The sequence below is a fragment of the Anser brachyrhynchus genome (assembly GCF_964034855.1).
Source record: "Anser brachyrhynchus genome assembly, chromosome: 1".
NCBI lineage: Eukaryota > Metazoa > Chordata > Aves > Anseriformes > Anatidae > Anser > Anser brachyrhynchus.
Genome location: NC_137694.1, coordinates 70,878,427 through 70,894,644, shown reverse-complemented (window position 1 = coordinate 70,894,644; position 16,218 = coordinate 70,878,427). Strand labels below are relative to the sequence as shown.

The following is a 16,218-nucleotide window of genomic DNA, read 5'->3' as shown; positions in this document are numbered from 1 at the left end:
TAATAGCTTGGGTGTAGCTTTTCTTTATTGCTAATTAAACAGATGACTAATTAATTGCAGGCTTTGAAATATGAGCAAAGCACTAGGTGATTTTCTCAATTAAAGAAAGTTTCTGTTCAGATCCACAAGCACTGAAACAAAAGCATGTTTGAAATTAATCAAACAGGACAAGAAAAATAGTAGAAATGGATGTTTATTTTAGATTGTGGATGCACTACCATGCATCCACATGCATGGGTTTTTATAACAGGAAAAGGAACTCTAAATTCTTTAAAGAACAAAATTCAACCATACGCACAAGATCAGTATACATTTAAGTCTTTAAAATGAGGGGCTATGTAGAGAAAAGAGAAATGAAAGAACCATTAAAGTTAATGAATTGGGGTTAGCAATTCATAATGAAGTTCAAGTTTAATAATATATTAGGGAACTCATCTCATAGAGAAAAAGAGGGAAAATACTAAGGACAAACAATACTTTTTCCAATTCTCCCAACAGGTATTGCATGCTGTTCAGCAACACATAGTACTCTGCCTTACTTCTGCTTTACCCCTTTCCTCCTGGCTGTTGTGCCTCAAGTTAAGGAGTAACTAGTCTCACAACAGTTACACTCTGCTCAGCACTGAGCAAACTGCACCACTCTAAAGCCAAAACATACACATGCACACAGATCATATTGATAAAGGTACCTGCACATGCTGTGGAGTAATCATATTGCAATTCTCCATTGAGTGACAGGCATCAGTGGGACCTCATTGCCTAAAAGCAGGCCTCTACCATCCACCACTTTAGAAACCCCATGTACCTGAGCTAGTCCTGTTGCAGACCTCTGCCTTTCCAGAATGCATACGAAAATCTAGGCAAGGTTGCCAGTGAAACTACATACCTATGTTTAGGCAATTCCACCTACGCAGACAAAAATTGTTCCAATTTATTGCAGCCAATGCTCAGGAATTTCCTCAAACTTCCATGTACCCCCAAAGATAAAGTACCACAGAAAGATGTACATGAGCAAGACAAATGCAGCTACTCTCAGTCAAATGAGTGTGAATGTAAATTTTTTAACTAGCATTCTTCTTTCTTCCGGTATGAATTACTGTGCAAAATGAATACAAAATGGAGAATGGTATCAACGACTTATACAATCTTTGAGAAGGTAGAATAGACTTCAAAGGGAGTAAAATAATGGAGAATAAGCATCTGTCAGATCAGCAAGGCAAATCTAATAGTAGAAGGCATTAGTCCTTCAGGAATATTGTAAGGAAAACTAAATTGATCCCGCTGTGGCAAAAGGAAAACAAAAGTCCCATTGAAAATCTCTCTCAGCTCTCCAAATTTTTTGGACTCTTTATAATGTTTTTGTCAAGTTATCCAACCAAATTAAACCCAAGGACAGAATAGATAGCTCTGTCGAGTCTATGTTACCTGTTTTCCCATACTAGGGCTAGATGGCGCTGGTGGTTTTTTGGGGTTTTGTGCAGGTGATGTAACATAGATTTTCCATGTTGTTGTAGAACTGTAAGATTTCTCTGCCGCATAGCACCGCCACAGTGTCTATAATAAAATCCCAAAACAATATTCTCAGTGTATAAGCAGGAACTGTTTTGCAGGATGTATAAGTCAGAATTTGCTGCAAACCAAACTGAGAGCAGCATCTTCAATCAATTTAAACATGATTCAAAGGTTTCTGACTGCACTTGCTGTGCTATACCAAACCACATGCCTAATAAAATTCACTCTTCCCCTATATACAGCTTCAGTGAGGCACCAGGAAATGTAGTCAGCACTGTGATTTTAAGTATACTCTCTGTAGTATTCTCCTAGGAGCTGGGGTCTAACCACTGCTCACAGCAAGGAAAACCATCCTCCATAACAATGAATCCCCACAAGTATATAATGCTGCTGCTTCCCCTCTTCTGCAGCATGCCACATTTTAGCATTTGCACACCATGTTAGTGCATTCTTTATATAATATGAAAAGCTATGCTGAGACATTTTTCTAAACTGAGGTGTGTATACAAATATACATATACACATTCTTCACCTCTGAATTTGGCAAACACATAGGAGCTAAGGGAATAAAAAAAAAGAAGTTAACAATTAAAGATTATGACAAGGATTTTAATTTATTTTTTTTTACCAACTTAAGTTTACTTTAGCTGCATCCAAATACTGTTATGATGCCTGTGAATGTCTGGTTAGTGAAGCCTCCTGCTCATAAGAATGGATGTGGGACAGGCAGTTATCTAATTCTTTCTAGGGACTGAAGTGTACCAAAGAACCTCTGTGGTTAAACACAACTTATAGATTTATAATAAAGCCCAGAAACTGTGATTCTCAGATAGTACATGAACTGCTAGGCCCTACTGCCTCTCCATCACTCTCCTGTATATTTTACTGCTAGGGGTCTGACCTGAATTAGAGAAGCTGCTGCTGGGATTTGTCTGTTGAAATGCTTCTGACGTTGCTTCTGCTGTACTTTCAGGGCAAAACCAGACCCTAGAATACCCTAAATATAAATAAAATTACTGGTGAGACTGCAACATGATTTTATGCACCTAAGCCAAACACTTAATGCATTAAATAAATGGCCATTTAAAAAAAGACAAGCTTTCAAATATCCACAGTAATAAAAAGCTATTTACCTAACAAAATTGAAATTGAGCATGTTGATGTTGGCATCATGTAACTGCAACAAACAGCATGCTTATTGCAGTCTATAGGCAACATTAGCCACAGGGGCATTCACAAAGTGGCAGTCACATTTCAAAGACAACCCTACACAATGGTGGGGGAAGCAAATGCCAATGTCATAAGACCGATCTATAGCTGTTCTTTGCACTTGTTTTTAATGTCTCAAAAAAAAAAAAAAAAAAGGCACACGACCCACGCAAAGCCACAACTCAGTTTGATTTTCCAGGCAAAACAAGTAACAAAGTCAGATATGCTTTATGATTTAAGCATTTTTATTAAAACTGATAGTAACTGAAGAAATACTTTATCTATTCTATTTTTTTATATTCTTGTCTATACATTCCCTAATCAGTTAACTGAAAATTCAGAAAGGCCAGCAATGATACTTTACAGTACTATGTAGGAAAGTAAATGCAATTTCCTAAATTTCTGTTTTGTGGCAGAGCTTCTCTTCTCAATACCCCAGGTAGTTTCTACGTTATCATAAAATAACAGAAACAAAGGATGTTTCACCTCTGACACTGACATGAAATAAATCTCTCCCTTTCTCCAGAGTAGTGAAAACATCTCCTTCTTAAAATGCTTATCTCTAAAGAAAATGACTACAGTAGAAAGACAGCAGTTTTATTCATTTTTGCATGTGCACAAATACACAAACATATTTATAGATGTGCATGTAAGCAAACATTCTGAAGCAACACCCAGCCCATTATTTCCTATTAAAGGTACTGATTTAACCTGTGCAGTCCAAGTCAGACACTTAAAAAACATCCAAGTTCTACTTACCGCTGGTAGAGCAAAGAAAGATATAGCAAATACCGAGAAACAGGAAGCAACAGTCTTCCCAATCCATGTCTGGGGAACTTTGTCTCCATAACCAATTGTTGTGACTGTCACCTAGGCCAGAAACATACATCTTATTCACTGCAATACCATACATGTTTTTCCCCAAGAGCAGAGGGAACTAAAAAAGGGGAAAAAAAAAAAAAAAGAGTAAAAGGAGTAGGAGATACAAGTATCAGGAGATACAAGTGGATCAACGGTGTTTGGATTTGTGTGTAAGGAAACCATAGGAGTACATTGAACATCACTGTAGGCTTATTCTGTTTTTATATTCTTCAACAGGTATTCACAAATGGCCACTGCTGGAGAAGTGACACTAGGCTTGACCCAGGAAGACTGTTCTCACAGTTCATAGCTGGCTGTTTACATCCTCCTGAACTGGAAGGATGCCCCTATAGGCTTGAAATCATGGGCTTGCAGTATTTTTGTTTTTAATTTTTATTTTTAATATATATTGCTTGATAGCTGAATATGAGCCAGCATGGTGCTCAGGTGGCCAAGAAGGCCAACAGCATCCTGGCTTGTATAAGAAACAGTGTGGCCAGCAGGACCAGGGAAGTGATTGTCCCCCTGTACTCGGCTCTGGTGAGGCCGCACCTCGAGTACTGTGTTCAGTTTTAGGACCCTCGCTACAAGAAGGACATGGAGGTGCTTGAGAGAGTCCAGAGAAGGGCAATGAAGCTGGTGAGGGGTCTGGAGAACACATCTTCCGAGGAGCAGCTGAGGGAGCTGGGATTGTTCAGCCTGGAGAAGAGGAGGTTCAGGGGTGACCTTATTGCACTCTACAAGTACCTTAAAGGAGGCTGTAGAGAGGTGGGGGTTGGTCTATTCTCCCATGTGCCTGGTGACAGGATGAGGGGGAATGGGCTAAAGTTGCGCCAGGGGAGGTTTAGCTTGGACATTAGGAAGAACTTCTTTACTGAAAGGGTTGTTAGGCATTGGAATAGGCTACCCGGGGAAGTGGTTAAGTCACCATCCCTGGAGGTCTTTAAAAGACGTTTAGATGTAGCCCTTAGTGATACGGTTTAGAGGAGGACTTGTTAGTGTTAGGGCAGAGGTTGGACTCGGTGATCTTGGAGGTCTCTTCCAACCTAGATGATTCTGTGATAGTCCTACAGTGTTGAGATGTAAGCCTTAAAATCACTGAGTCACACACAACTGATGCACAAACATTTGCCAAATTTGCAGTCAGGCAGAAACACTAGCTGTGTCAGGGTAAGCTACTCACTGTACTGGCAAGAAAGATAAGGGACAGAACTAACACTACCACAGCAGAACCCTCATACCAGGATGAGAAACATCCAAATACTCCAGAACACTAACTCCCAAAGAAAACAAGAAAACATTTCAGTAAACCAAGAACTAAATACAGCTGAGCCCCATGTTCTTAGTTTTTTTGTTTTGTTTTGTTTTGTTTTTTTTCCCTCACAACTACAGTTCCCTGGGATTTAAAATTGCATTTGAGCCATGGGATGTACTTTACTAGATCTGCTCATAGCCTGTCAGGGTACAGCTGAATGTTTCTTAAGGGTTAGTGATCACAGAGCCAAGTGGGATAACAGTCCCACAGTACCCAAGCAGGAAAGATGTGGAAACAGTGGCCAGGTCCAACCAACAGTCTAGATCATAATGATGGTCTACAACATCACAACATGAGGCAGAACCAAGATCAAGCCAGAAAGTCACCCTACATATTCAGGTCAGAAGCAGGGAACTCTACAACCAAACATAGCTTTGTTCCAGGTGAAAATCACCTAAGCTCCAGAACAATTTAGGCATGAAATGAGGGCACAGAGCTAGGCTCAGAGCCCCTGGGTAGAGGGGGGGTAGATGCTACAGGTGGTGCTTATTAGGGCCGTTAAAGCCAGTTATCCATTTAGGGCCATGAGAACAGCCCTCTCTTCTAGCAACATCCTCACATTTCTCAGAGGTCTGGGATCAGGAGGAACTTGCCATAGAGAGACATCACCACTATGGGATATCAGTGGACTTTTCCAGGGTACAGAACTGGAATAGGGACAGGAAACTGGAAAGGGACGTGACATGAGTGACTTCATGCTTGGTAGAGGAGAGGCCACCTGTGAAAAGCCACAGAAGCCAGAAGGCCTGAGAAGGACAGAAGAGTTAGGCTACCCCTAGTGAGTCCTGGCAGGCTGGAGAAGAATTTGTGTGGAGCCCAGTGGTCAGTAAGGGTTTGGCACTGTAGGGAGATCAGAAGACAAAGGAAAGCTGGTCTCTCAGGAGGGTTTATAGTGAAGCAAGGGACAGCTGCTCCCACAGAGAAGGTGAGCCAGAAGCCAAGGGGATCCCAAAATGGCCAGATGGGGCCTCCCTACCCCATACCTAACCTCACAGATGGCAGCCATATCCAAAAGAGAGTTCAAATCAGAAGGCAATGAAGGAAGCCTGAAGTCAAGAGTAGAAGTCAACCCACAGGCTGAGGTCTAGAGCACAAGAACATGACCAAGCTAGAGGCCAGCTCCCATTCAGCAAAGCTCAGGCAGAGAGGAAGTGCCCAGTGCTGAGCTTAAACAGAGCCTCTGGAATGTGGGTGTTATGGGATGGTCCAGGTGTGACTGGTCAGGCTCATTAGTGTATGCACAGCCCTGACACAACAGTACACATGATGGCAGTATGGCAAAGTAGCAAAGATGACCTCTACCCATGAGAGGTGGAAAGCTTCTGGTGAGGAAATGTAGACTTCTGTCACCAATGCCAACCACTTGAGAGAGCTTCAAATAGAAAAAAAAAAAAAAGTACTTCTATTTGAGAGCTCCAGCTCTAAACCTGGTTCCCTTCACCTTGCCCTGAGTGGTAGCAGAAATACAGCCAAAACAGACATAAAACAATATATAAATCTACACTGATTATGAAAGCGGGTGTGGAAATACTGCCTTTTATGGGAAAAGTCACTGACATATACTTAGATATTCTGCAATATAGGCTTTTGAGGAAATTTAAAAAAAAAAAACTATCAACAATCAAGCCATGGGAAAAATACATTTCCTCCTGCTCTGAGAGCAGTTCTGCAGAATGCTGGAAGGAAAATTTGAAGGGAAAAATAACCAATTACTATCAAATTGAATTTTTCCAAGTTAAAAAAAATCAGACTTGTGTTTATTCATCATGAATTTCTCATTTGATCAAGTCAACTTTGTAGTATCTGTATCCTCTAATGAATATTACTACCTTGAACTGCAGGCTGCCCTCAGCAGGAACCCTGTCTTGTCAGGTGTTTGTCCAGACATGGTGTGACTTGCCCATGAAATGACTCAGCCACTGCATACTACCAGCAGTACAATCAGATGAGTTTGCCAGCCCCCAGAACTAAACCAAACCCCCCAAAACTTCGAAACACAGTGTGTGTTAGCAGAGAGTGGAGGATTTTAAAACTGTGTTTCTTTAATGGCTCTTCAGCTCCTCAGTACACCTGGATGACCCCTTAAAGTCTAGGACTTTTCCTTCCTTTTCCTCCTCTTTCTTATGAAAGTCTTCTTGTTGTTTTGTTTGTTTGTTTGTTTGTTTGTTTTTGTTTTGGTTTGGTTTGGTTTGTGTCTGTTTCTGTGTCTCTGTGTGTTTGAGTTTTCCAGCACTGAGGACATAAAAACAAACTGCAGTAATGTTGAACTGTCTTAGTGTTACTATGGAAGATAGCATGAAAGCCATAACCAGAGAAAATACTATTTTTCATCCCTACAGCAGGCATTTATTTGGCTTGCAGATTCCTGCAGGTGCCAGCAGGCATTTATTTGGCTTGCAGATTCCTGCAGGTGCCTGAACATGTCTCAGAAAGTTTTTCCCTTGCTACCTTAAGAGGGTTCCTTCTTGGTAATCTAATTAGTGCATTGAAGTATGTGGAAAGGATTATAGATAATGTAATTCTCTGGCTTTCTTAATCACAATCAGATTTCTTTTTGCTTGTACATACAGAAGTTATTAGTAATCTGCCCACAGAATGTTTAATAAGTAGACTTTGGAAAATGACACCTGCTTCTTAACAAAGATTTACTATGGCACATTCCAGCTGGTACACACATGCTCTAATGCAGCCTCTGAAAACATACATTTACACTTCAAAAAAGCAAGAACTCTAATTTAGTAGAAGACAACACAGCTTCTCACATGCTTTAAGACAGGCAGGTGTCCTGAAGCTTGAAGAGCCAGAACTGCACACATTTAAAAAAAAAAAAAAAAAGTATTAAAAATAAAGGGGTTCAGACCACCACCTCTGGTATAGAAATTTACTACTGGAAATTCTGAGCAATTGTTCCCAAGGACCTCTGCCAGTTAACAATGATTTACTGGAGACACTATTTAACTCAAGTTCAATGGTATAGAATAGTCACATTTGTAGCAAAAGCAGTAAGTTTTACCAACATTAAGAGGCAAGAATGGAGGGACCAACATGTCCTTATTTCCTCAAGAAAAATACTCTGATAGGACGGAAAAACTGCTGTGATATGGGTTACAACTCTGGCAGGCTGACAGTTCTGTTAGAAATGCTTCTGCATGTGCTCTAACATGCTATAACTTCTGAAAATAGCTTCATATAAATACCACAAGCCTTTGATATGTCTTTGCAGTTTAATCTGCACGTCTGCCAAATCTAGGTGAAACCACCTTGCATTTAACTGGAGCGGGTGAACCTTGTTAGCATTTAATTCCAACTCTCTTTGGTTCTTTATTTTTCCCTTTTCTTCATATTTAAACCTTTCAGGTCATTTGTATCAAGTTCAGCAAGCTTGCACTTTCTACTCAAAGCAAAATGTTACCCATAATACACTCTGCGGTTTTTGACACATAAGACTTTCAAATACTTGCTAGCAAGATTTTTTTTTTTCCCATGGTTAAGTTTTGAAAGGCAAAAGTGAAATCAAATTTCACCCCCTAGTAACTCCACATCTGTGTTTCTATGTTACAGAAGATTTGAAAAGAAAAAGAAACTGATTCACTTTGTCCTTTGTCACTGTTTCCAGCTGTGAACTGCACCTGCACCCTGACTCACTAGTGCTGAGGAGGCTTAGATGTCCGGAAAGCTTAAACAACAATTCAAACAGTGTTCTTCATGTGCCTCACATAGTTACAGAGAGACAAAGTTGATTTTATTTTGCTGTTACACAAAACAAGTCAAGTTTTGGAAAACAACAACAAAACCCAATGAACACTTTGCAAGGCATAAAAGTACACTTTCAAATAGAGATTCCAAGTCACCTACCTCAGCAAGGTAAAGTAATGCATGTTTTATACTTTGTTGATGATCACAATTGAACTCTCTTGTAAATTCCTTAAGTCCAAAATGTTAATAAAATGTCTGTATAAACACATCCATACTTTTTTTTTTCCTCCTTAATTTTGTACTCTTTACTCGAATCTAGGCTATAGCTTCTAGTTTTCATAAAATGCTTTTAGTCCATATCTAAACATTCAATAGAACTCATAAAGTAGGTGCAGGACACCGAGAGTTAAATAAATAAATAAATAAAATGATGAAAGGGTGAAAAAAAAGCGCATTTGCTTCACATGGAAGTTTTGTTACATGAAGGAATAATCCATGCATGAGTATACTTTGACTTAACTAGATGTTAAAAAACATAGTTAGTTCACAAAGTGATTGCTGAAAATCCTTTTTGTTTGTTTTTTACTTTACCTAGCTCCCCTTAGTTTGACAAGCGGTTTCTCTTTCAACCCACTTTAGACTTGGGTCTAAATTTGGTCATTTCTGGCCTTTTGTAGCTACAGGCCTAGAAATTACATACTGCAGAGCAAACATGAATCACCATACTTTAATGATCACACATTAAATTAAGACTTTTTTTGTTAATAAACTATATGCAATCCATTTCTTTCATTGCTGTCATGCTAATTCACATGGTGCTGCAAAGCTCTTTGTAACTTTACTATGAAAGAAAAACTCATGAGATATTTCACACAGATTTAGCTGAACAGGCGCAGACTTTCATGGGAGCCCTAATGCTGCTGAAGTTCCCACAAGCAGCTCCACTTTTAATTAGAGGTACTTTGCAGACGGTTCAGCTAGATCATTGGTAAAAACAGGAAGAGTAGCTGCATTCCACTGCATTCAGTCATGAGCGTCTTTACAGGTTTGTTTTCTTAAAGTAGACATGGGATGTCTTTCATAACATCAATTATACTCTAATGGTTTACTTTTGCTTCTAAAATATAACAATCTGTGCTTCTGGGGTATAGATTTCTTTCTTCCATTAGTTAGAGGTTATCACATCTATAAGCATGGGGCTTTATGTTTTACTGAAAATTTTATCATATGTCTGTAGAGGAGTTTAACAAGTGATTCTTCTATGAGTTATTCCATGGTTTTGTTCTTTTCCCACCAGGTCAGATAATTAGGTCCATCTGGCCATTTAATGGATTTTTCTTTTTTAATAGAACATTTTTAGTGTGTACTCTTTTGCACAGGCATAGGTGGTACTCTACAAATGAAATGAGTATCTGATAACATAACGTCAGGAATTTAAAGCTTAAAAGATTTTTATACTGAACCACTTATAAAGTGGTAATTCAGGGTACATGTAATATAATCTATATTTCTGTATACTTCACTGAAATAGAGGCTTACACAGCATCCAAGTTAAGGATTAGAAACATACATCTATTAGGAACATTTTGTCTGTCTTCCCAGACTTACTCATCAGTTTATTTGGATTCAGATAAACAATTGGTTTATTGCCTAATAAGTATATTGTTATTTTTCAAGTCTGATATCTAAGAACAAATCCAGTTTATTACATTTCAAATCAATCTTCACAGAATCACAGAATTGTCTAGGTTGGAAGAGACCTCCAAGATCATCTAGTCCAACCTCTGTCCTAACACTAACAAATCCTACACTAAACCATATCACTAAGGGCTACATCTAAACGTCTTTTAAAGACCTCCAGGGATGGCGACTCAACCACCTCCCTGGGCAGTCCATTCCAATGCCTAACAACCCTTTCAGTAAAGAAGTTCTTCCTAATGTCCAAGCTAAACCTCCCCTGGCGCAACTTTAGCCCATTCCCCCTCGTCCTGTCACTGAGCATGTGGGAGAATAGACCAATCCCCACCTCTCTACAGCCTCCTTTAAGGTACCTATAGAGAGCAATGAGGTCTCCCCTGAGCCTCCTCTTCTCCATGCTAAACAACCCCAGCTCCCTCAGACACTCCTCGTAAGACTTGTTCTCCAGACCCCTCACCAGCTTCATTGCCCTTCTCTGGACTCTCTCAAGCACCTCCATGTCCTTCTTGTAGCGAGGGTCCTAAAACTGAACACAGTACTCGAGGTGCGGCCTCACCAGAGCCGAGTACAGGGGGACAATCACCTCCCTAGACCTGCTGGCCACACTGCTTCTTTTACAAGCCAGGATGCTGTTGGCCTTCTTGGCCACCTGAGCACACTGCTGGCTCATATTCAGCCGACTATCAACCAGTACTCCCAGGTCCTTCTCGGCCAGGCAGCTTTCCAACCACTCATCTCCCAGCCCGTAGCACTGCTTGGGGTTGTTACGCCCCAGATGCAGGACCCGGCACTTGGCCTTGTTGAACTTCATACAGTTGACCTCAGCCCATCGGTCCAGCCTATCCAGATCCTCTTGCAGAGCCGTCCTTCCCTCGAGCAGATCGACACACGCACCTAACTTGGTGTCATCTGCAAACTTACTGAGGGTGCACTCGATCCCCTCATCCAGGTCATCGATAAAGATATTAAAGAGGACCGGCCCCATCACTGAGCCCTGGGGGACTCCACTAGTAACCGGCCTCCAACTGGATTTAACTCCATTCACCACTACTCTTTGGGCCCGGCCATCCAGCCAGTTTTTAACCCAACAAAGCGTACGCCAGTCCAAGCCACAAGCAGCCAGTTTCTTGAGGAGAATGTTGTGGGAAACGGTGTCAAAAGCCTTACTGAAGTCAAGGTAGATCACATCCACAGCCTTCCCCTCATCCACCAAGCGCGTCACTTGGTCATAGAAGGAGATCAGGTTCGTCAAGCAGGACCTACCTTTCATAAACCCATGCTGACTGGGCCTGATCGCCCGGTTGCCCTGCAAGTGCCGCGTGATGACATTCAAGATAATCTGTTCCATAAGCTTCCCTGGCACTGAGGTCAAGCTAACAGGCCTATAGTTTCCCAGGTCTACCCTCCGACCCTTCTTGTAGATGGGCGTCACGTTTGCCAGCCGCCAGTCGACTGGGACCTCCCCTGATAGCCAGGACTGCCGATAAATGATGGAAAGCGGCTTGGCCAGCTCCTCCGCCAGTTCTCTCAGTACCCTCGGGTGGATCCCATCTGGCCCCAAGACTTCCGTACATCCAAATGTTGTAGCAGGTCGCCAACCATTTCCTCATGGATAGTGATGGCCACATCCTGCTCCCCATCCCCTTCCACCAGCTCAGGGTACCCGGTATCCAGAGAACAACCGGTCTTGCCGCTAAAGACTGAGGCAAAGAAAGCATTGAGCACCTCAGCCTTTTCCTCATCTTTTGTAACTAAGTTTCCCCCCGCATCCAGTAAAGGATGGAGATTCTCCTTAGTCCTCCTTTTTGTGTTGATGTATTTGTAAAAACATTTTTTTGTTATCTTTAACGATACTCTTGAAACTCTCTCTCTCTGGAAGATGGTGGCTCTGCATCTGTTCTAGTCTTCTCATTTTTCTTTGTCACTAGCACTGTGATGAATCTCTTTGGGTTTGTTATAATGAGATGGCCACCTCATAAAATATATAAGGTTCTCTAGTGGTAAAAGGGACCACAAGAGCAGAGATGGTTTGTGCAACAGCTAAGAGATGGTTTGTGCAACAGCTAATAAGGAGGAAAAGCATGACACATACTAAGAAATATGATGAGAAGAGCCATATGAAGGGAGTATTTCTTATTCTGTTCATAGCTATCTATTCCCTTTTCATCTGATTCTGGGCATACATACCAATAATTACCACATTGCTCTCATAATTCCAGTTAATCCTTCATATGATTCTTTATTATTATTATTTAACCAAAAATTAACACTCACCATGACTGCTGTCCAAAGAAGCTGATAAATTTGAGATTTGTCTGCTGCTTTTGATGGAGTTATTTATCGTAACTGTCAATCATGGAATCATTCAAAACACAGTAACTTCTAACCTGCATCAAGGTCTGTGTTATTACTAAGACAAGGAACTTTAAACAAAGAGATCCAAAAATTAAAAGTTAGAGTCAAGCTTCCACAAACAGAATATTCTTTTAAAAGTTACAGACCTTTTGCAGAACATTAAGTGGAGTTTAAAAGTGGTATAGGATTCAAGGGGTACTTACACTCTTTTTGCAATGTGGATTTAAATTTATATATATATATATTATTTTTTTTTCCCATTTGTATGTTTTCAAGGCTAGTTAGCTAAAGACTTGCTATCAAACACCAAAATAATTTAATTTCATTTATTACATTCTTTTCCTGGTATCCTTTTTGAAAAGTTGCCAAGCTTCCCTACACAAATGTGTTCCTTACACAAATGTAATTTTTGAAAAAGAGAAAATGATCACAACTTCAGCAGAAAATCTTGCACATTTAGTTTGAGTACACATTTTTCTGATAAAGACTTACCACACCCCACCAAAGGGCATCAGCATAGCTGGAGAAACCTGTCTTTCCATCCTCATCAACTGCATCCTTCTCAGCAAGATAAACAAAATAGGATGAAAAGATTAATCCCAAGAATCCAATGTACAACGTAGTTATAAGTTCCTATTAAAATAGAAAATAAATGAGTACATAATGTTTAAATCATATATTATCTATTAAAAAACATTATAAATACCTGTTTGGTTTTTTTTGTTGTTGTTTGTTTTTTGTTTTGTTTTGCTTTGGTTTGTTTGCATCATGATAGAAAAATTAATAAGTTTCATTTCAGGTATGAAATCTGCTTCCAGTAAAACATGTAAGCAAATGTTTTGTTTTCTATTTATGTTAGATTGAAAAAGCAAGCAGAAGCCACCATTTACACAGTCATTTGTACTGCTAGATGTAGGGCAGGACATCTGTCCTGTTTCATGTCCTTTAAATAGGGTTGAATGGGAATTGTTCCATTTAATTGTCCACTCAGAATACCAAATGTTAATACATTTTAAAAATAGTAAAGCACTGCTTTAGAAATGCACTTTATGAACAGTATGATAAAATAACTGTTATGAATCGAAGGCCGTGTTCTTCTGATTGTGACCACATCTAAGAAAGCAACTTGTACATCCTATACTTTGATTGCTTAAGACTGACCATAAGACTGATTTGTTGCATTTATCAGTGTTAGCCTAAGAAACAATACAGTAAGTTAGGTAGACATTCCCCCTACTTCAGAAATGAAAAAAAATAAAAAAGTATCTTCCAGAGCATGTATTGATCACTATATTTTTTCCATACTTTTTTCTAGTGATAATGGCATGCTGTGTACTTGCAGATAACACCCCATTGCTGTGAAAAGCTCCTTCTTTTTACTTTTAATAGTTGAAAGTATTTAGCTTTCTCTGATTTTTCACAACTCTTTTATTTGACTACACAATGTTTTTCCAATGCAAGAGGAAACTGTTTAACACCTGAGACTGTATGTTCAGTGATCCATAGAAAACTACAATGGAAATGGAGACTAGTTCTTGTTCCTTGCCTACAAAGAAAACACCCCACTTTCATTCTACCATTTCTTCAGTGTGTTAGTGGGTGATCTGCTTTGACACGTTCTACAGATCTGTAGAGTTTTATATATCATCACAGACACTTTGGATTCACAGAACTTCAGGTACATTTATTTATAATTCACTTCAAGTTTTTGTGTTTTCATTTAGGTTTTTTGTTGTTGTTGTTGTGGTTTTTTTGCTTGTTTGTTTTTTGTTTTTTGTTTTTTTTTTCTCTTCAAACCGTTGAACTTGTATTTGTGACATTTAAGACTTAGGTTATATTTTGGAGACGGTATTTCAAGATTCTTGACTAAAAATTTGAATACCCATGGAAGAAGGGTATTCTCAAACACCTCTGTCAGTAAAATTAGGAAAAGTTGAGAACATATATTTGGATTCCAGTTCTGCCCTAGTTAGATATCTAGGCAATGTGACCACAGTAAATGAAGACTACACAGTCTTAGAGCATTAAAATTCATCCTGTTGTACAAGACAAAAGTAGACTTTATGCTAAAGCATTTTTAAAAGATTATTTTAAATCAAGACCTCAATGTGCATCAATGGCTTCATAAGGGCATAAAATTTCCTACACTACTGGGGAAAAAATAAAAGGAATTAAAGTAACATAACATGATTCTTTTGGATTAAGTACTTCACATTCTCTGCCCCAGAACACTTAAAAAAAAAAAAAAAAGCAATTGTCTACCTACAGAATGAAGCAAATGAAAGAATGTCCGTGGAAATCTATAATTATTTATCAATATCTGAAGAACAAATCTACACTCATAAAGAGCAGGTTAAAGAACCACCCTTAGAAGTCTGATGTAAAAATTTATAGCACAGTAGTAGCCCTCCAAGGTATGGTATTTATGCAATTTAAAGGCTATTGATAAAACTTTATTATCATGTTCATATAGATGTCAGCTCCATAAAACATCAAAAAGAATTATTCAGCCAGTCATTTTAAAAGTCTGAACTAAAACATTTAAGCTTTTCAACTTCAGTGAATGTTCATACAGAATAACTGTTTCCAAACTTTGGCAGACAAAGAACTATTTACAGCCATGTTTACCTCTGTGTTTAACTGCCTATCTGCTTAAAACATTGCTTTCCTGTTATATTATCACAACATAGTATGATTATTTATAGAATGAATTAGAAAACTCCTTATTCAGACAGAAAAGAACAATTTAAATAACTTTGTTCAATCAAAGCATTTCCACTTGTACTTTTTTTTTTTTTTTTTTCCACAGAACAACCAATCTAGGATGTGAAGACAGTGGACAGTGTTTGCAATATGAAAGACAGCCCACATAACTGAATATAATAAGTTATACTGAAGAACAAGATCAAAGAGTATAGCAATTAATTTCAAAAAAAATGCTGATGCCGATGCACTGCTAACCACTGACCTGAAGTAAAGAATAGTGTTCTCATTTTAAAAGTAGAAACGCATGATGGTCTTTTAAAGTATTTTTCCTCTTGCAAGAACTTGCAAGAATTTAAACCAGACTATGATTTTAAGTCCATAAAAAGATATACTGGAGTAAACAAAAGGCAGGGGATCTTTAAAGATCTAGTACCTGACGATGTATGAAAACAACTGATCCTAGTAGTCTCCAGGTGCCTCCCTGCCGATCTACATGAAGCATGCGAAGTATCTGGAGAAACCGGATTCCCCTGTAAGAAAAACAGGACATTAAATTGAAACAGTGATTGAGGTCAATACTTTTGTGCCTATACAGAATTGACTATGTTCACTAACATACAGCCAAATTAAGACAAAGGCATTGACCCCAGTAAGATTGCATCTTAGACTTGAGGAAGTCTCAGTAGACAATATGTTGAGATCTCATTACATTGTGTGCAAATATATTCAGAAATATAGACTTGTACAACAATTAAAAAAAAAAAAAAGAGGCAAGAAATTTCTAAAATATATACTTTCAAACTTGAAGGAAACTTAACATTGTTTACCTGAATATGATTCTCAAATGTTTCTTTCCAAGCAAAACC

General features: G+C 39.0%; 1 protein-coding gene across 1 annotated transcript in view; it reads right to left on the bottom strand.

The window, feature by feature from the left end:
• LOC308185124 (potassium voltage-gated channel subfamily KQT member 1-like) overlaps positions 1–16,218 on the bottom strand; it is a 524,663-nt gene that overhangs the window by 443,419 nt on the left and 65,026 nt on the right. The window contains exons 6-10 of the mRNA XM_080572865.1: positions 15,786–15,882; positions 13,139–13,279; positions 3,481–3,591; positions 2,414–2,509; positions 1,426–1,554 (exon numbers count right to left, since the gene is read on the bottom strand). Of these exons, the coding sequence (XP_080428991.1) occupies positions 1,426–1,554; positions 2,414–2,509; positions 3,481–3,591; positions 13,139–13,279; positions 15,786–15,882 (574 nt within the window). The remainder of the gene's footprint in view (positions 1–1,425; positions 1,555–2,413; positions 2,510–3,480; positions 3,592–13,138; positions 13,280–15,785; positions 15,883–16,218) is intronic.